The sequence below is a fragment of the Balaenoptera ricei genome, chromosome 1 (assembly GCF_028023285.1).
Source record: "Balaenoptera ricei isolate mBalRic1 chromosome 1, mBalRic1.hap2, whole genome shotgun sequence".
Classification (NCBI taxonomy): Eukaryota; Metazoa; Chordata; class Mammalia; order Artiodactyla; family Balaenopteridae; genus Balaenoptera; species Balaenoptera ricei.
In genome coordinates, this window is record NC_082639.1 from 37,255,683 (window position 1) to 37,278,576 (window position 22,894).

Sequence of the window (22,894 nt, forward strand, 5' to 3'; positions counted from 1 at the left end):
GTTTACCAATTTTGTTTATCTTCTCAAAGAACCAGCTTTTAGTTTTATTGATCTCTGCTATCGTTTCCTTCATTTCTTTTTCATTTATTTCTAATCTGATCTTTATGATTTCTTTCCTTCTGCTAACTTTGCGGTTTTTTTTTTTTTCTTCTTCTTTCTCTAATTGCTTTAAGTGTAAGGTTAGGTTGTTTATTTGAGATGTTTCTTGTTTCTTGAGGTAGGATTGTATTGCTATAAACTTCCCTCTTAGAACTGCTTTTGCTTCATCCCATAGGTTTTGGGTCGTCGTGTTTTCATTGTCATTTGTTTCTAGGTATTTTTTGATTTCCTCTTTGATTTCTTCAGTGATCTCTTGGTTATTAAGTAGTGTATTGTTTAGCCTCCATGTGTTAGTATTTTTTACAGATTTTTTCCTGTAATTGATATCTAGTCTCATAGCATTGTGGTCGGAAAAGATACTTGATATGATTTCAATATTCTTAAATTTATCAAGGCTTGATTTGTGACCCAAGATATGATCTATCCTGGAGACTGTTCCATGAGCACTTGAGAAGAAAGTGTATTCTGTTGTTTTTGGATGGAATATCCTATAAATATCAATTAAGTCCATGTTGTTTAATGTTATCTTTTAAAGCTTGTGTTACCTTATGTATTTTCATTTTGGATGATCTGTCCATTGGTGACAGTGGGGTGTTAAAGTCCCCTACTATGATTGTGTTACTGTCGATTTCCCCATTTATGGCGGTTAGCTTTTGCCTTATGTATTGAGGTGCTCCTATGTTGGGTGCATAAATATTTACAACTGTTATATCTTCTTCTTGGATTGATCCCTTGATCATTATGTAGTGTCCTCCTTTGTCTCTTGCAATAGTCTTTTTTTTTTTAATCATTCATCAGTTTCATACACATCAGTGTATACATGTCAATCCCAATCGCCCAATTCAGCACACCACCATCCCCACCCCACTGCGGTTTTCCCCCCTTGGTGTCCAAACGTTTGTTCTCTACATCTGTGTCTCAACTTCTGCCCTGCAAACCAGTTCATCTGTACCATTTTTCTAGGTTCCACATACATTCTTGCAATAGTCTTTATTTTCAAGTCTATTTTGTCTGACATGAGAATTGCTACTCCAGCTTTCTTTTGATTTCCATTTGCATGGAATATCTTTTTCCATCCCCTCACTTTCAGTCTGCGTGTGTCCCCAGGTCTGAAGTGGGTCTCTTGTAGACAGCATATATACGGGTCTTGTTTTTGTATCCATTCAGCCAGTCTATGTCTTTTGGTGGGAGCATTTAATCCATTTACATTTAAGGTAATCGATACGTATGTTCCTATTACCATTTTCTTAATTGTTTTGGGTTTGTTATTGTAGGTGTTTTCCTTCTCTTGTGTTTCCTGCCTAGAGAAGTTCCTTTAGCATTTGTTGTAAAGCTGGTTTGGTGGTGGTGAATTGTCTTAGCTTTTGCTTGTCTGTAAAGGTTTTAATTTCTCTGTCTAATCTGAATGAGAGCCTTACTGGGTAGAGTAACCTTGGTTGTAGGTTTTTCCCTTTCCTCACTTTAAATATGTCTTGCCACTTCCTTCTGGCTTGCAGAGTTTCTGCTGAAGGATCAGCTGTTAACCTTATAGGGATTCCCTTGTGTGTTATTTGTTGTTTTTCCCTTGCTGCTTTTAATATTTTTTCTTTGTATTTAATTTTTGATAGTTCGATTAATATGTGTCTTGGCGTGTTTCTCTTTGGATTTATCCTGTATGGGACTCTCTGCGCTTCCTGTACTTGATTGACTATTTCCTTTCCCATATTAGGGAAGTTTTCAACTATAATCTCTTCAAATATTTTCTCAGTCCCTTTCTTTTTCTCTTCTTCTGGGACCCCTATAATTCAAATGTTGGTGCTTTTAATGTTGTCCCAGAGGTCTCTGAGACTGTCTTCAATTCTTTTCATTCTTTTTTCTTTATTCTGCTCTGCAGTAGTTATTTCCACTATTTTATCTTCCAGGTCACTTATCCATTCTTCTGCCTCATTTATTCTGCTATTGATTCCTTCTAGAGAATTTTAAATTTCATTTATTGTGTTTTTCATCATTGTTTGTTTGCTCTTTATCTCTTCTAGGTCCTTGTTAAACGTTTCTTGTATTTTCTCCATTCTATTTCCAAGATTTTGGATCATGTTTACTATCATTACTCTGAATTCCTTTTCAGGTAGACCGCCTATTTCCTCTTCATTTGTTTGGTCTCTTGGGTTTTCACCTTGCTCCTTCATCTGATGTGTGTTTCTCTGTCTTCTAATTTTGCTTAACGTACTGTGTTTGGGGTCTCCTTTTTGCAGGCTCCAGGTTCGTAGTTCCCATTGTTTTTGGTGTCTGTCCCCAGTGGCTAAGGTTGGTTCAGTGGGTTTTGTAGGCTTCCTGGTGGAGGGGACTAGTGCCTGCGTTCTGGTGGATGAGGCTGGATCTTGTCTTTCTGGTGGGCAGGACCACGTCCCATGGTGTGTTTTGGGGTGTCTGTGACCTTATTATGATTTTAGGCAGCCTCTCTGCTAATGGGTGGGGTTGTGTTCCCGTGTTGCTAGTTTGGCATAGGGTGTCCAGCACTGTAGCTTGCTGGTTGTTGAGTGGAGCTAGGTCTTAGTGTTGAGATGGCGATCTCTGGGAGAGCTTTTGCCGTTTGATATTACGTGGAGCCAGGAAGTCTCTGGTGGACCAATGTCCTGACCTCGGCTCTTCCACCTCATAGGCGCAGGCCTGACACCCGGCCCGACACCCTGCACCAAGACCCTGTCAGCCACACGGCCTTACTACATGTGATATACTCTGATTTTTTCTATTCTTTCAACCTCATGATTGATAACGTTTGGGGGAAAGAATGATATTCCGTTCAAAAGTCAGGTCAAATCCTTATCCACTCATTGATTTCTCAATCCAGGATCTTGATAAATAACCACCAAGCCTTTAAAATCCTTGACAGGTCTGTCTCACTGAAAGGTCTTTATCTCATTACTTCCTTTTTTGAGCTAATGTCTGAAAATGGGGATAGCTTGTAAAACTGGTAAAATATTGGCTTTGATGCTTCCTTATCAACATATACACTCTACATGAAGATTCTTCGGGAAACAGAAGGCTGCTGGGTACTGGTACAGACAGGTAACAGTGCCTTAGGAAGTGACAGAATGACTGCAGGCACCGAGAGTGAGATCACAAAACAAGTTTGTGCTGCCTACTGGTGGCACCTGATTCACAGGTGCTCAATAAATGGCGGTTACTTTCACTAGTCCATAAATTCACTGGGGGCTCCTGGGTTTCTTTCTTGAACAGCCACAACGGAGGTCTGTCTGTGCGCTCTGCAGTCTTCACACAACCAGAGAAGTGGGGTGACTGCACCCCCTGTGCCACATCCATGCGGCAATCTACATCCTTTACACCCCCCTAGCCCCGCCCAGAGACCTTCCACAAGGCTGTAACCCAGGCCTTAGCCGGGCCCTGAGAGACAAGGCTGTGAGGCTGCCCACCTGGAGTAGAAGCTCAGATTGGGCACCACGCTTCCTGGGACCCAGGCAGCCATTGTCCTAGGGCTGGAGGAACTGCGTGCAGCTTGATTCACTTTGTTATACAGCAGAAACTAACAAAACACTGTAAAGCAATTATACTCCAATAAAGATGTTAAAAAACAAAAAAAGAATGTGTTGTTTTGAATGGAAGAAGAGAAATGGGGCAGTAATTAGAGGAGGATGGGACCATCAAAGGCACTTTTTTTTTTTTGAGATTGAAACTATTAGAGCATATTTGTATGCTGATGGAACTTATCCAGTATTGAGGGAGAAATTAATGATGCCAGAGAAAGGAGTAACTGAGGAGCAAAATTCTTGAGAAAAGGAAATGGCATAGGAACCAGAGCAAGTATGTAAGGAGTGGCCTTTTATGGGAGCAGAGATACTTTATAGATTTTAAAAGAAGATTTTTAAAAGCATATGTGTACAGACATGGAGAGATGAGAAAACTTCATGTCTGATTGCTTCTGTTATCTCTGGTTCAGGAACTGAAGGTAGTGAGCCCACTCCTCTAAATTCCTACAATCCCTGTCGAGGCCCTCCCCCCAGAGGAGCAGGCCTAGTGACCAGTAAGGAACCCTCAGAGTAGTCAAGGGAAGCATGAACGTACTTGCTCTAGTGTCTGACCCAATAAGGCTTCTCTTAGTGCAGTATTTTTCAAAATGTGGTCTCTGGAACCGTGGCATCAGCATCCCCAGAGAATAGGTTAGAAATGCAAATTATCAGGCCCTACTCCAACCTATGTAATCAGAAACTCTGGGGACGGGCCCAGCAATCTGTTTAAACAAGTACTCCAGGTGACTTTGAGAAGTTTGGGAACTACTGTCTTTGCAGAATGCTAAGAGTTTCTTGGAATGTTGATATAGCAATTTCGTAGATATGAAAATATCACAATCAAGAGCTTTTCATAATGAACCTAAGTATATGACAAAAGCATTAAAAGCACTGGGATCTAGCTCTGCTTACTTCCTCTTACCTACCTTTGCCCCAAAGGCCAAGCCCAAATCCACAAAACAATCCCATGATTGTCACAGAAATTATTCCCAAGAGATTCAGGCCTCAGATGAAACTGACTCTCTGAAGGCTAATTTCAAATTCTTAAGAAACATGCACTTTGGGAGAAAATAGTACATAACAAGGTGAAACTGAGGGAGATGTTGCAGAAGGATGTTTGATTTGGATTCAGACAGATTGGGGTTCCGGTGTTAGAGCCACCACTTACTAGTGTGTGACCTTGAACAAGTAACTTTTCGGAGCTCATCTGTCTCACCTAAACATATGGAGATGCTGATATGTTACCTTAGAAGGAAGTCCATGCCTACAATTCCTTCTGAGGAAAGAGTGTAAGAAGCTGTTCCCAACTTGCCATGCATTGTGACCCTGGTCACAACTGGTTGGACCAGTAACTTTAGACTAATAGTTCAACATTCCCGTACTTCAGAAAGTGTGATTGTGTCAGAGAGACAGTTTTCTATAATTCTTTATTTTATTCTGTATCCAGAAGTAACCAGAGCTGTCTCTGTTTCTTTGCAACAAACACACAATTACCTCATAGGTTTGTTATGAGAATTACATGAAACAATGTGTGTACAATCTTTAACACAGAGACTGGCACATAACGCTCAATAATGTAGCTCTTCATTATTAATGAGAACTCCAAAGCCATTGGTGCCCCAGGTGATATCAAGAAGCCTTAGCACCCAAATCAAAACCCCACGCTCAGCAGCCCCAAAGTAACTAAGTATAGTCCCAGAGTCATTAAGCCTCATTCCCCATGGCTTTTAGCCCTAAGACTATAATATATATGCTTCGGGGGAATTCACTAAAATCCTAAACTGTAGTTTTTTTCTTGTGCTATTTTGTATGAGTGGAAAGTTTGTCCTTGCTTTCTGGGCTGGAGGGAGTATGGAGAAGCTATATTAGAACTTTTAGAATATGTCGTATGGAAGTTTTCCAGTATAACCCCAGAGTGGGGCCATGACTGGATAGTGAGTTCAGAGTATGGAGGATTCTGCAAACAGGGGGAGGAGCTGAGTATTAGCCCTGCAAAACTGGCCTTGGAACAGGGGAATGATAAAGAGAAATAATGACAAAAGAAGATGGCCTTGATGAGAAGAATCTAGAACAGAGAAGCCATTCAGGAGGCCACAGGTATAATTTAATCTAAAAGTCCCAAGGCCCTCAACCAGATCAGTGGTGATGGGAAGTAAAAAGTGTGAATGGACACTAAATTGCATTCTGAAGGTCAAGGAATCAAATTAATTTGGTAACTGGATGTAGGGAATGAACAAAAAATGAGTGCTTGACAACAAGTTTGTTAGAGTAAGAAATGGTGGTGCCAATGCCAGGTGCAGGGGAATCTCTTTTCATAGAAGCCCTGATTTCATTTTTGGGTTTCTCAAGTTTGAGGTGATCAGGAGATTTTTTTCAGTAGAAATGGTCATAGGGCAGCTGCTAATATGAGACTGGAACTCAGATAAGTGGAAAGAAGATGAGGATGAGATCACCATAAAGGAAACTCTGAAGCCATGCTATTGAAAAAAAAGAGTTCTCAAAGGAGTACAGAGAAAGAATAGAAGTCCAAGGCCCAAGTCTTGGAAACTGCCTTATGTCTAAGAGGTTTGTCTGGGGGTGATAAAGAAAAGCAGACCCAGGGAAAGCAAGAAAAGTGAGTTTGGTAAGTATCTGGAGAGCCAGGCTAATGCCATGGAACAGAAGCCAAGGCAAAAGGTTTTCTCTCACCAAAGGCTTCTATGTGGTAACATCTGGAACAGAATGCAGATGTCAATAGCAAAGCACAATGCTGTGGAAGAAACACAAGTGAGTTCAGAATTACTCTGGGTAGCCTCTGTAGAGCCTAAATCTTCTGCCAATTGGGCTAAAGTTCACTTAGCAAGATCCATGTAATGACTGATGGCAAGTGTTCACTAACACTATTGCCAGGGGGCAAGCTGATAGGATAGACATGCAGTTCTCTGAGATATGTGGACTTACCTAGCTCATCCCAGAGCTGCCTGCACTTATCTGTCATGGTTGTTCCTTGCTGCCTCCAGAGTGTGAGTCGTGGGTCAGCCATAAACTGCTCAGTTATTAGCGTCAGCATCCTGGCTCCATTGGAATCTCTCATCCGCAGCATCTCTCGAACCTGACACATAAGGAGGGGCAAGAGTTGGTGACTGCACATCATAACAAAGTAGGAGGAGAAAGAAGGGGAGGAGGGGGAGGAGAAGATGAAGTAACTAAGCACAGCATATCCAAAGAGCCAAAAAGAAGGCCTCTTGTTCTGTATGTAAGTTCTTTGCATGTATCAAGAAAGCCTGCTGTGGGCAATGAGATACCACTTCACACTCACAAGGATGGCTAGAATCAAAAAGCCAGATAATAAGTGTTGGCAAGGATATAGAGCAATCAGAACCCTCATACATTGTTTGGTGGGAATGTAGAATGATGTAGCCACTTTGGAAATCAGTCTAGAAATTCCTCAAATGATTAAACACAGAGCTACCATATGGCCTATCAATTCCACTCCTAGAGAGAAATGAAAATATATATGTCCACACAGAAACATTGTACAAGAATGTTTATAGCAGCATTATTTATAATAGCTAAAAAATGGAAACAATCCAAATGCCCATCAACAGACAAATGGATAAACAAAAAGTGTGGTATCCATATAATGGAATATTACTTGGCCGTAAAAAGGAATGAAGTACTGACACATGCTACAGCATGGATGTATGTTTTTAAATACTTTAAAATACTATTCCAGGGCTTCCCTAGTGGCGCAGTGGTTGAGAATCTGCCTGCCAATGCAGGGGACACGGGTTCGAGCCCTGGTCTGGGAAGATCCCACATGCCGCGGAGCAACTAGGCCCGTGAGCCACAATTACTGAGCCTGTGCGTCTGGAGCCTGTGCTCCGCAACAAGAGAGGCCACGATAATGAAAGGCCCGTGCACCGCGATGAAGACTGGCCCCCACTTGCCGCAACTAGAGAAAGCCCTCGCACAGAAACGAAGACCCAACACAGCCATAAATAAATAAATAAACCCAAAGTTTAAAAAAAAAAAAAAAGCTAATGTTTAAAAAAAAAATACTATTCCAGGAGAAAGAAGCCAGTCCAGAATAGGGAAATCTATAGAGACAGAAAGTAGATTAGTGGTTGCTTAGGGCTGGGGGAGTGGGGCATGGGGAATAGGGGAGTGATACGTAAAGGGTATGGGGTTTCTTTTTAAGATAATGAAAATGTTCTAAAGTTGACTGTGGTGATAGCTGTACATATCTGTGAATATATTAAAAACCATTGAATTGTACACTTTTTAAAATGGGTGAATTTTATGCTATGTGATTTATATTTCACTACAGGTGTTAAGAAAAAAAAAAAAAACAGAGAGAGAAAGCCTGCTGTGAGAGTCCCCAGTTCCAAAATACTAAGTCTCTTTAAAGCCTCATCGGGCAGCCTTGGGTTCAAAGCAGAGGGAAGGTGGCTTCATTACTAATCCCCCCAGGAATGCTAACTCACTTAGAGAGCTGAGCAGAAGGAAAAAGACTACCAGGGTAAGGCAGTAGGGGTCCCTGGATGCAAACTGCTCAAGTCTGCTCTGCTCAGCTCCCCTCCCCACAGTTAGTTTTCAAGCATTCAGTACAGGTAGGTCAAGTGAGCTAGGTACAATGCATGAAGCCAGAAGTGTGGTAAGCCCAGTTTACTTAAGAAAAAAAAAAACTTTTCATATCTTACCTTGGCAAACATTGAATTGAGTTGCTTTCCAGAGCCATAGTAACCACCCTGGGAGAGAAAGAGCTTCACTTGTTCTTTCACCTGTTCCTCGTCCAAATGCCAACAGTTCTCATCATCAATGCTGGCCCCAGCTGTGGGGTCAGGGGCACCTGTGAGGAATGGGAATGATGAAATGAATCCCTTGAGTTCCTACCCTACACATTCAGCAGGAGGGGCCCTCTGTGAATCTATTCAGAAACAGGTGGGTATTCTGCCTTAATCTGGGCTTTGTCAATTGTGTGGGCCTAAATAAATGTAAGAGAGCTAATGCTAGTTTCATGTTCACTAAACTCTCAGTTGTATCCTCTTCCAAAGTCTACAAATACCATCCTGGGGGAAAAAGCCCAGAAGGAAATACACAAACATGAAAATAGCGATGTATTTTTTTTTCCCTAAGAGAATGACATTTTTTCTTCTTTTTTGTTTTTCTATGAAGTTCAAATAAGCCTTAAAGCACACATATTATTTCAAAATTAAAAAATACTTTCTTAGAAAATAAAAAATTCTCTTTTTAAAGTTCACTATAAAATTGTAGCTTCTCAAGTGGTGTCAACACTTCTAAATTTCTAGAAACTTGCCCCTGGGGACTTCCCTGGTGGCCCAGTGGTTAAGAATCCGCCTGCCAATGCAGGGGACACGGGTTCAAGCCCTGGTCCAGGAAGATCCCACATGCCGTGGAGCAACAAAGCCTGTACACCACAACTACTGAGCCTGTGCTCTAGAGCCCGCGAGCTACAACTACTGAGCCTGCGTGCTGCAACTACTGAAGCCCACATACCTAGAGCCCATGCTCTGCTACTAGAGAAGCCACTGCAATGAGAAGTCCGCGCACCACAACAAAGAGTAGCCCCCACTCACCACAACTAGAGAAAGCCTGCGCGCGGCAACGAAGACCCAATGCAGCCACAAATTAAAAAAAAAGGAAAAAAGAAAAAAGAAACTTGCCCCTGAAGCACAGGCGGAGTTATATACCTGGTGATATAATTTTACAAATTTGCACTCAAGATATCTTTCATATCTAGGCTCACCTCAGCAACATCACTTAAAACAGTTTTAGTTATTTATGCATCCCTCTTCCCTAGTAGCCTGTTAGCTCCTTGCTCACAGTTGAATTACCTATAGCACAGTGCTGGTAATATGACAAGCACCGAGGAAATATTTGTGGAATGAAAACTGAATCTTCTTCTGTCACTTTCTCAAAGACAGAGTCCTATGATAAGTTTTTAGAACCCTGTCTCCAAGTGACAAAAGACTGTAAGTCAATACTCTATAGGTGTGGTCATGCAGTTGGTTACAAATTCATGTTGTGTTTCATCAGTACGTCTACCAACCTTCTTGTACTCTTATATCAAAGCCTTGCTTAAATGAAATCTGCAGAGAAAAGCTGCTCTTCAAAATAAATTTATTTATTTATTTATTTTTGCTGCATTGGGTCTTCATTGCTGTGCATGGGCTTTCTCTAGTTGCAGTGAGTGGGGGCTACTCTTCGTTGCGGCACGCAAGCTTCTCATTGTGGTGGCTTCTCTTGTTGCAGAGCATGGGCTCTAGGCGCGTGGGCTTCAGTAGTTGTGGCACAAGGGCTCAATAGTTGTAGCTTGCAGGCTCTAGAGCGCAGGCTCAGTAGTTGTGGCACATGGGCTTAGTTGCTCCGCGGCACGTGGGATCTTCCTGGACCAAGGCTCAAGCCCGTGTCCCCTGCAGTGGCAGGCGGATTCTTAACCACTGTGCCACCTGGGAAGCTCCTGCTAAGCTCTTTTAGTGCATCTTATTCTCCAGGGAATCAGGAGGGCTCACACATTAATTTATTCTATAAATACTAATTAACACTATAAGCATCCAGTTTATGGAATCTACTATATGCTACTTTTCTTCAAATGTAGTATTCTAAACCAAGTTCTGATCATATCACTTCCCTGCTCAGAAGTCTTCAGTGATAAACTATTCTTAATAAATGAAGTCCAAATTTAGCTTAGCATTCAGGGCCCTCCCTGGTCAGGCCCTTTCATTTCTAACCTTGGCTTTCCTATACTTATGCTGTGTTTCAGCTAGAAACTTAGTATTCGCAGAAGTCAACGACATTTCCTTATGACTTTACTTATGCTTTTATCCTTTACTTCCCTTCCTCTCCCCACAACCTGTTCTTTGGCCAAAAAACACTACTTCTCATCAATCTTGCCTCAGCTCTATAGTCACGGCTGCAATGAGAAATGGAAACCATAAAGTAAGTATACAGAGAGGCAAATGCTGCCAAAACTCACCTACTGCTTAGTTCACTTGGTAGGACTTTTTTACCCCCTCACTGAATTAGCCATATACCCCATTGCCACCTGTCAAAACTATGTCCATCTTATGCTCATATGCATAAAAAGGCAGTAACACTCTTCCTAGTACTTTATAATTACTTCTCTTAAAGACCTGTTGCATTTTTTTAACATCTTTATTGGAGTATAATTGATTTACAATGGTGTGTTAGTTTCTGCTTTATAACAAAGTGAATCAGCTATACATATACATATATCCCCATATCTCCTCCCTCTTGCGTCTCCCGCCCACCCTCCCTGTCCCACCCCTCTAGGTGGTCACAAAGCACCAAGCTGATCTCCCTGTGCTACACGGCTGCTTCCCACTAGCTAGCTATTTTACATTTGGTAGTGTACATACGTCCATGCCACACTCTCACTTTGTCCCAGCTTACCCTTGCCCTCCCCATATCCTCAAGTCCATTCTGTAGTAGGTCTGCATCTTTATTCCCGTCTTGCCCCGAGGTTCTTCATGACCATTTTTTTTTTTAATATTCCATATATATGTGTTAGCGTACGCTATTTGTTTTTCTCTTTCTGACTTACTTCACTCTGTAGGACAAACTCTAGGTCCATCCACCTCACTACAAATAACTCAATTTCATTTCTTTTTATGGCTGAGTAATATTCCATTGTATATATGTGCCAGATCTTCTTTATCCATTCATCTGTCGATGGACACTTACGTTGCTTCCATGTCCTGGCTATTGTAAACAGAGCTGCAATGAACATTGTGGTACATGACTCTTTTTGAATTACGGTTTTCTCAGGGTATATGCCCTGAGAAAAGTGGGATGGCTGGGTCATATGGTAATTCTATTTTTAGTTTTTTAAGGAACCTCCATACTGTTCTCCAAAGTGGCTGTATCAATTTACATTCCCACCAACAGTGCAAGAGGGTTCCCTTTTCTCCACACCCTCTACAGCATTTATTGTTTGTAGATTTTTAGATGATGGCCATTCTGACTGGTGTGAGGTGATACCTCATTGCAGTTTTGATTTGCATTTCTCTAATGATTAATAATGTTGAGCATCCTTTCATGTGTTTGTTGGCAATCTGTATATCTTCTTTAGAGAAATGTCTGTTTAGGTCTTCTGCCCATTTTTGGATTGGGTTGTTTCTTTTTTTGATATTGAGCTGCATGAGCTGCGTCTAAAGTTTGGAGATTAATCTTTGTTAGTTGCTTCATTTGCAAATATTTTCTCCCATTCTGAGGGTTGTCTTTTCGTCTTGTTTATGGTTTCCTCTGCTGTGCAAAAGCTTTTACGTTTCATTAGGTCCCATTTGTTTATTTTTGGTTTTATTTCCATTTCTCTAGGAGGTGGGTCAAAAAGGATCTTGCTGTGATTTATGTCATGGAGTGTTCTGTCTATGTTTTCCTGTAAGAGTTTGATAGTGTCTGGCCTTACATTTAGGTCTTTAATCCATTTTGAGTTTATTTTTGTGTATGGTGTTAGGGAGTGTTCTAATTTCATTCTTTTACATGTAGCTGTCCAGTTTTCCCAGCACCACTTATTGAAGAGGCTGTCTTTTCTCCACTGTATATTCTTGCCTCCTTTATCAAAGATAAGGTGACCATATGTGTGTGGGTTTATCTCTGGGCTTTCTATCCTGTTTGATTGATCTATATTTCTGTTTTTGTGCCAGTACCATACTGTCTTGATTACTGTAGCTTTGTAGTGTAGTCTGAAGTCTGGGAGCCTGATTCCGCCAGCTCCATTTTTCTTTCTCAAGATTGCTTTTGGGGGGGAGCTTCAAGATGGCAGAAGAGTAAGACGTGGAGATCACCTTCCTCCCCACAAATATATCAGAAATACATCTACATGTGGAACAACTCCTACAGAACACCTACTGAACACTGGCAGAATACTTCAGAACTCCCAAAGGGCAAGAAATCCCCATGTACCTGGGTAGGGCAACAGAAAAAAGAAAAAACAGAGACAAAAGAATAGGGATGGGACCTGCACCAGTGTGAGGGAGTTGTGAAGGAGGAAAGGTTTCCACACGCTAGGAAGCCCCTTCGTGGGCGGAGACTGCGGGTGGCAGAGGGGGGAAGCTTAGGAGCCACGGAGGATAGCGCAGCCACAGGGGTGTGGAGGGCAAAGCAGATAGATTCCCACACAGAGGATAGGTGCCGACCAGCACTCACCAGCCTGAGAGGCTTGTCTGCTCACCTGCTGAGGCGGGCGGGTGCTGGGAGCTGAGGCTCCGGCTTCGGAGGTCAGATCCCAGGGAGAGGACTGGGGTTGGCTGGGTGAACACAGCCTAAAGGGGGCTAGTGTGCCACAGCTAGGTGGGAGGGAGTCAGGGAAAAAGTCTGGAGCTGCCAAAGAGGCAAGACACTTTTTCTTGCCTCTTTGTTTCCTGGTGCGCGAGGAGGGGGGATTAAGAGCACTGCTTAAAGGAGCTCCAGAGATGGGCACGAGCCGTGGCTATCAGCGCAGACCCCAGAGATGGGCATGAGATGCTAAGGCTGCTGCTGCAGCCACCAAGAAGCCTGTGTGCAAGCACAGGTCACTGTCCACACCTCCCCTCCCGGGAGCCTGTGCAGCCCGCCACTGCCAGGGTCCCATGATCCAGGGACAACTTCCCTGGGAGAACACATGGCGCGCCTCAGGCTGTTGCAATGTCATGACGGCCTCTGCCGCCGCAGGCTCACCCCGCATCCGTACCCCTCCCTCCCCCCGGCTTGAGTGAGCCAGAGCCCCCCAGTCAGCTGCTCCTTTAACCCCGTCCTGTCTGAGCAAAGAACAGACGGGCTCAGGTGACCTACACGCAGAGGCGGGTCCAAATCCAAAGCTGAACCCCATGAGCTGTGTGAACAAAGAAGAGAAAGGGAAATTTCTCCCAGCAGCCTCAGGAGCAGCAGATTAAATCTCCACAATCAACTTGATGTACCCTGCATCTGTGGAATACCTGAATAGACAACGAATCATCCCAAATTGAGGAGGTGGACTTTGGGAGCAATGATATATATATATTTTTTTCTCTATTTGTGAGTGTGTATGGGTATGCTTCTGCGTATGATTTTGTCTGTATAGCTTTGCTTTTACCATTTGTCCTAGGGTTCTGTCTGTCCGATGTTTTGTTCTTTTTTTTTAGTATACTTTATAGCACTTGTTATCATTGGTGGATTTGTTTTTTGGTTTGGTTGCTCTCTTCTTTCTTTCTTTTTTTTTTATTACTTAAAAAATTTTTTTAATAATTATTTTTTATTTTAATAACTTTATTTTATTTTACCTTATTTTATTTTATCTTCTTCTTTCTTTTTTTTTTTTCTCCCTTTTATTCTGAGCCGTGTGGATGGCAGGCTCTTGGTGCTCCAGCCAGGCGTCAGGGCTGTGTCTCTGAGGTGGGAGAGCCAAGTTCAGGACACTGGTCCACAAGAGACCTCCCAGCTCCACGTAATATCAAACGGCAAAAATCTCCCAGAGGTCGCCATCTCAACGCCACGACCCAGCTCCACTCAACAACCAGCAAGCTACAGTGCTAAACACCCTAGGCCAAACAACTAGCAAGACAGGAAAACAACCCCATCCATTAGCACAGAGGCGGCCTAAAATAATAATAAAGTCACAGACACCCCAAAACACACCACCAGACATGGACCTGCCCACCAGAAAGACAAGATCCAGCCTCATCCACCAGAACGCAGGCACTAGTCCCCTCCACCAGGAAGCCTACACAACCCACTGAACCAACCTTAGCCACTGGGGACAGACACCAAATACAACAGAAACCACGAACCTGCAGCCTGCGAAAAGGAGACCCCAAACACAGTAAGTTAAGCAAAATGAGAAGACAGAGAAACACACATCAGATGAAGGAGCAAGGCAAAAACCCACCAGAACTAACAAATGAAGAGGAAATAGGCAGTCTACCTGAAAAAGAATTCAGAATAATGATAGTAAAGATGATCCAAAATCTTGGAAATAGAATGGAGAAAATACAAGAACCATTTAACAAGGACCTAGAAGAACTAAAGAGCAAACAAACAGTGATGAACAACACAATAAATGAAATTAAAAATTCTCTAGAAGGGATCAATAGCAGAATAACTGAGGCAGAAGAACGGATAAGTGACCTGGAAGATAAAATAGTGGAAATCACTACTGCAGAGCAGAATAAAGAAAAAAGAATGAAAAGAATTGAGGACAGTCTCAGAGATCTCTGGGACAACATTAAACGCACCAACATTCGAATTATAGGGGTCCCAGAAGAAGAAGAGAAAAAGAAAGGGACTGAGAAAATATTTGAAGAGATTATAGTTGAGAACTTCCCTAATATGGGAAAGGAAATAGTTAATCAAGTCCAGGAAGCACAGAGAGTCCCATACAGGATACATCCAAGGAGAAACACGCCAAGACACATATTAATCAAACTATCACAAATTAAATACAAAGAAAACATATCAAAAGCAGCAAGAGAAAAACAACAAATAACACATAAGGGAATCCCCATAAGGTTAACAGCTGATCTTTCAGCAGAAACTCGGCAAGCCAGAAGGGAATGGCAGGACATATTTAAAGTGATGAAGGGGAAAAACCTACAACCAAGATTACTCTACCCAGCAAGGAACTCATTCAGATTTGACGGAGACATTTAAAGCTTTACAGACAAGCAAAAGCTAAGAGAATTCAGCACCACCAAACCAGCTTTACAACAAATGCTAAAGGAACTTCTCTAGGCAGGAAACACAAGAGAAGGAAAGGACCTACAACAATAAACCCAAAACAAGTAAGAAAATGGTAATAGGAACATACATATTGATAATTACCTTAAATGTAAATGGATTAAATGCTCCAACCAAAAGACATAGACTGGCTGAATGGATACAAAAACAAGACCTGTATATATGCTGCCTACAAGAGACCCACTTCAGACCTAGGGACACATACAGACTGAAAGTGAGGGGATGGAAAAAGATATTCCATGCAAATGGAAATCAAAAGAAAGCTGGAGTAGCAATTCTCACATCAGACAAAATAGACTTTAAAACAAAGACTATTACAAGAGAAAAAGAAGGACATTACATAATGATCAAGGGATCAATCCAAGAAGAAGATATAACAGTTGTAAATATTTATGCACCCAACATAGGAGCACCTCAACACATAAGGCAAATACTAACAGCCATAAAACGGGAAATTGACAGTAACACAATCATAGTAGGGGACTTTAACACCCCACTTTCACCAATGGACAGATCATACAAAATGAAAATACATAAGGTAACACAAGCTTTAAATGATACACTAAAGAAGATGGACTTCATTGATATTTATAGGACATTCCATCCAAAAACAACAGAATACACATTCTTCTCAAGTGCTCATGGAATATTCTCCAGGACAGATCATATCTTGGGTCACAAATCAAGCCTTGGTAAATTTAAGAAAATTGAAATCATATCAAGTATGTTTTCTGACCACAATGCTATGAGACTAGATATCAATTACAGGAAAAAATCTGTAAAAAATACTAACACATGGAGGCTAAACAATACAGTACTTAATAACCAAGAGATCACTGAAGATATCAAAGAGGAAATCAAAAAATACCTAGAAACAAATGACAATAAAAACACGACGACCCAAAACCTATGGGATGCAGCAAAAGCAGTTCTAACAGGGAAGTTTATAGCAATACAATCCTACCTTAAGAAAAAAGAAACATCTCAAATAAACAATCTAACCTTACACCTAAAGGAACCAGAGAAAGAAGAACAAAAAACCCCCAAAGTTAGCAGAAGGAAAGAAATCATAAAGATCTGAGCAGAAATAAATGAAAAAGAAATGAAGAAAACGATAGCAAAGATCAATAAAACTAAAAGCTGGTTCTTTGAGAAGATAAACAAAATTGGTAAAGCACTAGCCAGACTCATCAAGAATGAAAGGGAGAAGACTTAAATTAATAGAGTTAGAAATGAAAAAGGAGAAGTAACAACTGACACTGCAGAAATACAAAGGATCATGAGAGATTACTACAAGCAACAATATGCCAATAAAATGGACAACCTGGAAGAAATGGACAAATTCTTAGAAAAGCACAACCTTCCTAGACTGAACCAGGAAGAAACAGAAAATATGAACAGACCAATCACAAGCACTGAAATTGAGAATGTGATTAAAAATCTTCCAACAAACAAAAGCCCAGGACCAGATGGCTTCACAGGCGAATTCTATCAAACATTTAGAGAAGAGCTAACACCTATCCTTCTCAAACTCTTCCAAAATATTGCAGAGGGAGGAACACTCCCCAACTCATCCTATGAGGCCACCATCACCCTGATGCCAAAACCAGACAAAGATGTCACAAAGAAAGAAAACTGCAGGCCAATATCACTGATGAACATAGATGCAAAAATCCTCAACAAAATACTAGCAAACAGAATCCAACAGCACATTAAAAGGATCATACACTGTGATCAAGTGGGGTTTATCCCAGGAATGCAAGGATTCTTCAATATACACAGATCAATCATTGGGATAAACCATATTCACAAATTGAAGGAGAAAAACCATATGATCACCTAAATAGATGCAGAAAAAGCTTTTGACAAAATTCAACATCCATTTATGATAAAAACCCTCCAGAAAGTAGGCATAGAGGGAACTTTCCTCAACATAATAAAGGCCATATATGACAAAACCACAGCTAACATCATCCTCAATGGTGAAAAACTGAAACCATTTCCACTAAGATCAGGAAAGAGACAAGGTTGCCCACTCTCACCACTATTATTCAACATAGTTTTGGAAGTTTTAGCCACAGCAATCAGAGAAGAAAAAGAAATTAAAGGAATCCAAATTGGAAAAGAAGAAGTAAAGCTGTCACTGTTTGCAGATGACATGACATAGAAAACTCCTAGAGCTAATCAATGAATTTGGTAAAGTAGCAGGATACAAAATTAATGCACAGAAATCTCTTGCATTCCTGTACACTAATGATGAAAAATCTGAAAGTGAAATTAAGAAAACACTTCCACTTACCATTGCAACAAAAAGAATAAAATATCTAGGAATAAACCTACCTAAGGAGACAAAAGACCTGTATGCAGAAAATTATAAGACACTGATGAAAGAAATTAATGATGATACAAATAGATGGAGAGATATACCATGTTCTTGGATTGGAAGAACGAACATTGTGAAAATGACTATACTACCCAAAGCAATCTACAGGTTTAAGGCAACCCCTATCAAATTACCAATGGCATTTTTCACAGAACTAGGACAAAAAATTTCACAATTTGTATGGAAACACAAAAGACCCCGAATAGCCAAAGCAATCTTGAGAAAGAAAAACAGAGCTGGAGGAATCAGGCTCCCTGCCTTCAGACTATACTACAAAGCTACAGTAATCAAGACAGTATGGTACTGGCACAAAAACTGAAATATAGATCAATGGAACAGGATAGAAAGCCCAGAGATAAACCCATGCACATATGGTCACCTTATTTTTGATAAAGGAGGCAGGAATATACAGTGGAGAAAAGACAGCCTCTTCAATAAGTGGTGCTGGGAAAACTGGACAGCTACATGTAAAAGAATGAAATTAGAACACTCCCTAACACCATACACAAAAAATGAACTCAAAATGGATTAAAGACCTAAATGTAAGGCCAGACACTATCAAACTCTTAGAGGAAAACATAGGCAGAACACTCTATGACATAAATCACAGCAAGATCCTTTTTGACCCACCTCCTAGAGAAATGGAAATAAAACCAAAAATAAACAAATGGGATCTAATGAAACTTAAAAGCTTTTGCACAGCAAAGGAAACCATAAACAAGATGAAAAGACAACCCTCAGAATGGGAGAAAATATTTGCAAATGAATCAATGGGCAAAGGATTAATCTCCAAAATATACAAACAGCTCATGAAGCTCAATATTAAAAAATCAAACAACCCAATCCAAAAATGGGCAGAAGACCTAAATAGACATTTCTCTAAAGAAGATATACAGATTGCCAACAAACACATGAAAGAATGCTCAACATAATTAATCATTAGAGAAATGCAAATCAAAAGTACAATGAGATATCATCTCACACCAGTCAGAATGGCCATCATCAAAAAATCTATAAACAATAAATGCTGGAGAGGGTGTGGAGAAAAGGGAACCCTCTTGCACTGTTGGTGGGAATGTAAATTGATACAGCTACTATGGAGAACAGTACAGAGGCTCCTTAAAAAACTAAAAATAGAACTACCATACGACCCAGCAATCCCACTACTGGGCATATACCCTGAGAAAACCATAATTCAAAAAGAGTCATGTACCACAATGTACATTGCAGCTCTGTTTACAATAGCCAGGACATGGAAGCAACATAAGTGTCCATCGACAGATGAATGGATAAAGAAGATCTGGCACATATATACAATGGAATATTACTCAGCCATAAAAAACGAAATTGAGTTATTTGTAGTGAGGTGGATGGACCTAGAGTCTGTCATACAGAGTGAAGTAAGTCAGAAAGAGAAAAACAAATACCGTATGCTAACATATATATATGGAATCTAAAAAAAAAAAAAAAAATGGTCATGAAGAACCTCGGGGCAAGACAGGAATAAAGACGAAGACCTACTACAGAATGGACTTGAGGATACGGGGAGGGGGAAGGGTAAGCTGGGACAAAGTGAGAGTGTGGCATGGACATATATACACTACCAAATGTAAAATAGCTAGCTAGTGGGAAGCAAGTATACTCCAATAAAGATGTTAAAGATATATATATATATATATATATATATTTATATATTTAAAAAAAAAAAGATCGCTTTGGCTATTCAGAAGACCTGTTTTCATTTTCTTTTACGTTGGAATTGTGCACTTCTCATATATACCCAACTAAATTGAAGTTTTTAAAGACTAGTGTACAGATTCATTTTTATACCTCACAGTGTCTGGATCATTACAGCACTGAGTTAATATTTATAGAATGAACAAACATTTGTCCTATTGACCACCTTGATTTAAGCTCCAGGTGGGCAAATAATATATCCTATACTTCTTCTGTAAACTGAAAGTGGCAAAGAAAAACAAATACACTCCTTATCCTTAAATATTTGTTAATAACAGCCATTCATTGAATGTTTCCTCCACGCCAGAGTCTAAGCACTTTTTATACACATCCCCACTAGAATGTATGTTCCTTGTGGGCATAAATTGTTTTATTTCCTGGTATATTTGCAACATGTGAACAGTGCCTGTCACATAGTAGATGCTCAATGAATATCTGTTGAGTATATTCCAGTGAACTCTCCCAACAACTCTATGAGGTGGCATTATTATCCTAATTTTAAAGCGAAAACAACTAAAGCTTATACAGGTAAGTAATATAACAGATGGAAATTATATGAGTTAGAATCTATATGTTGGTCTCTCTTCAAAGTCTTGTTCTTCACTACAAAGCTATACTTTGGCCTCTAGCCTCATATTGCTGTGATCTACCACCTGGTTTCAGACCCTGAATGTAAGCTGGTTGGTTTGTCTGAAAATAGCCAAATCCTTTCTTGGTTTATTCTACCACACAGAATATAGGGTAAGTCAGAATAATGCATTTTCCGCACAGTGAAAATAACAAGAGTTCTCACCAGTACAGTGATTCTCAAATGTTAATCACTTGGGGTTTGTTGTTAAAAATGCAGATTACGGAGTCTCACTTCTGATTCTAGTTTTCACTAGCTCTACAGAGATGCAACTGAGATAAAATAAAATAAACTAGGTATAAACCAAGGATTGGGCCTCTGAGTACCTTGCTGATGAGGAAAGAATAGCAATGGTGCTCCGAAAGCAAGGGGCAGAGATGGTTTGAATACCAATTCTTACCCTTGGGTGGTCCAACTAGAAAAAGAAAAATCAGGAGCAGGACCCAGTCTCCCAGGGGAGCTAGCCTTAGTCAACAGATTGGAGGTGTGGAGTGACACCGCCTCTAAGGATTTGAAGGGGTATGGAGCAAACTGGTGCATCTTTTGGGCCCAGCTGGTGGTAGTAGCAGCAGCTGTGTAAGAAATCAGGCACAGTTTATTAATACCGAGTGTGCACATGATGGAAAACTTCTGGGATAGTGCAATTACTGCTGGAATACCAGGAGGGGATTTTGAAAATGAGAGCTCAAAATTATAATAACGGCAAGCAGTGATTAGGCCCCTACTATGTGCCAGGCACGGCATCAGGTACCTTACATTAGGCTAGGATAAGGCAAAGCCTAGAGAGTTATTAACAGTAAAATTTCACCTAAAACTTCAAAAGGGTTTGTTTATCTGATAGCAAAGAAAGGAAGGTAAACAGCGTAAATGTTTTCTGGTCTATAAGGAACCCAGGAGACCAGAAACTGAGCTGCCAAAATGGGTGCTTGCAGAAAAAAAAAGGGAGTAAGTCAATATTTGAGACGTCCAGGTAACAGTCTATATGGAGCTGGTGTGGCTGTTGAAGAAATCAAAGTCATGGGAGTTCCCTGGCAGTCCAGTGGTGAAGACTCGGGTTCTCACTGCCGAGGGCCTGTGTTGGATCCCTGGTCTGGGAACTAAGATCCTGCAAGCCTTGAGGCATGGCCGGAAAAAAACCCAAAAGGCCCAAGAAGGATTTTCTAAGACATTTCCGTTTATTCAATATTTATTGAGAGCCTCCTATGTGCCAGGGGCCTGTGCCAAACACTGGATAGACAGTGTTAAATAAGCAGACATAGTCCCTGTCCTTGTGGAGCTGATAGACTAGTTGGGGAAAGCGATGTCAAGCAAATAATCACCCAGGTACATATCTTTGTGTAAAGAAAGGTCAAATAAGTTTTCCCCGAGAAAGTGACATTTAAGTGAATAATTGAGGAATGAATAAGAGTTAGCCTGGCAGAGAGTGGAGGAAATACTGTGTGTATTTTTTGCTCAAAAAAGCATGAAGCCATAAATCATTGTGGTAATTAAGTACATCTATAACAAGGGGGAGAGGATAGGAAGAGTATTCCAAGGAGAGGGAATATCATGTGAAAATGAAGGCAAAAGCCAGATCATGCAAGGTTTTGTAGGCCGTATGAAATTTGAATTTTACCCTAAGTGCAACAGGAGGCCATTGAAGGATTTTAAACAAGAAGTGATATGACAAAATCTGTAGTTATAGAAAAGTTACTTTGGATGGCTGTGTGGAGAATGGAATAGAAGGGAGCAACAGTGGATATGGAAAGATCAGTTAGAAGGCTCTAGTAGCAATTTAGGTGGGAGATTATAGTGGTTTTATTTAGGGTGATGACAGTATCAACAGAGAGAAGTGGAAAATGATGAAAGATATTTGAGAGGTAAAATTAACAGGTCTTGCACTGGAATGCATGTGGATTATGAGAAAAAAAGTGTTCTATCATGATCCAGTGGCTAGATGATGGTGCTATTTATTGTGCAAGTTTGAGGAAGAAGATAAATTCATGTTTGGATATGTTGATTTGGGGATGTCTTTGATATAGAATAGTCAGTTGGATATAGGAGAAGTAAATCTGTGAGTCATAATACATAGATGACATTAAGGTAAAGGAGGTAGCTGAGATTGCCTGCAGAGATCATATAGAATAAGAGGAGAAAATTTAAGACTAATTTTTAAGAAATAGCAACATTAAAGGTCAGATATCAGAGAAGGGTACAGCATTTAGGAATGAACAAATAAGAACAAAGATAATTTTAACTAGATAAACCAGGCCTGGAGTTCACAACCAGCTTCTCTAGCTCTCTCACTAACTCCCAGGCAAAATCTTAAAAAAAAATGATCCTTTGGTTAAAAACAAAAGATAAATATATCCCTATATGTGTTCACTGGTTAGAACATTTTAGTCTTTTTATAAAAAGAGATGAGTATGAAACTAATTACCCTCAGTAGTGGTAAAGTGGACTTGGTCAATATAAATGATACTTTGACATTTTTGTATGAAAATTTCCACAGGATTATAAGATAAACGATAACAAGTGAAGATAAAATAAAAGGATGTTTTATAAATAATTATTAAACAAACTATCATGTGGGTTGAGGCTCCAAGTTAGCATTAAGACTGTAACAGTGAGACCTGTCCTGAGGGAACTGATAAGTCTGTGGAATCAATTTTTCTTTCATTCTTAAACATCCTTTTTTAAATTATAAAAACAATACATGCTTATTATAGAAAATATACTAAAGAATAAAGAAAATAAAAATCCACTCATAGTGCCTCCAACCATAAGTTTCCTTGTTAATATCATGGTGTATTTTCTTCCCGTCTTTTTGTTCGGTACATACACATATGT

At 40.4% G+C, this 22,894-nt stretch overlaps 1 protein-coding gene across 2 annotated transcripts in view; it reads right to left on the reverse strand.

The window, feature by feature from the left end:
• ZSWIM5 (zinc finger SWIM-type containing 5) overlaps positions 1–22,894 on the reverse strand; it is a 252,624-nt gene that overhangs the window by 43,429 nt on the left and 186,301 nt on the right. For both annotated transcript variants that reach the window (XM_059897953.1, XM_059897963.1), the window contains exons 3-4: positions 8,285–8,433; positions 6,543–6,693 (exon numbers count right to left, since the gene is read on the reverse strand). In XM_059897953.1, the coding sequence (XP_059753936.1) occupies positions 6,543–6,693; positions 8,285–8,433 (300 nt within the window). The remainder of the gene's footprint in view (positions 1–6,542; positions 6,694–8,284; positions 8,434–22,894) is intronic.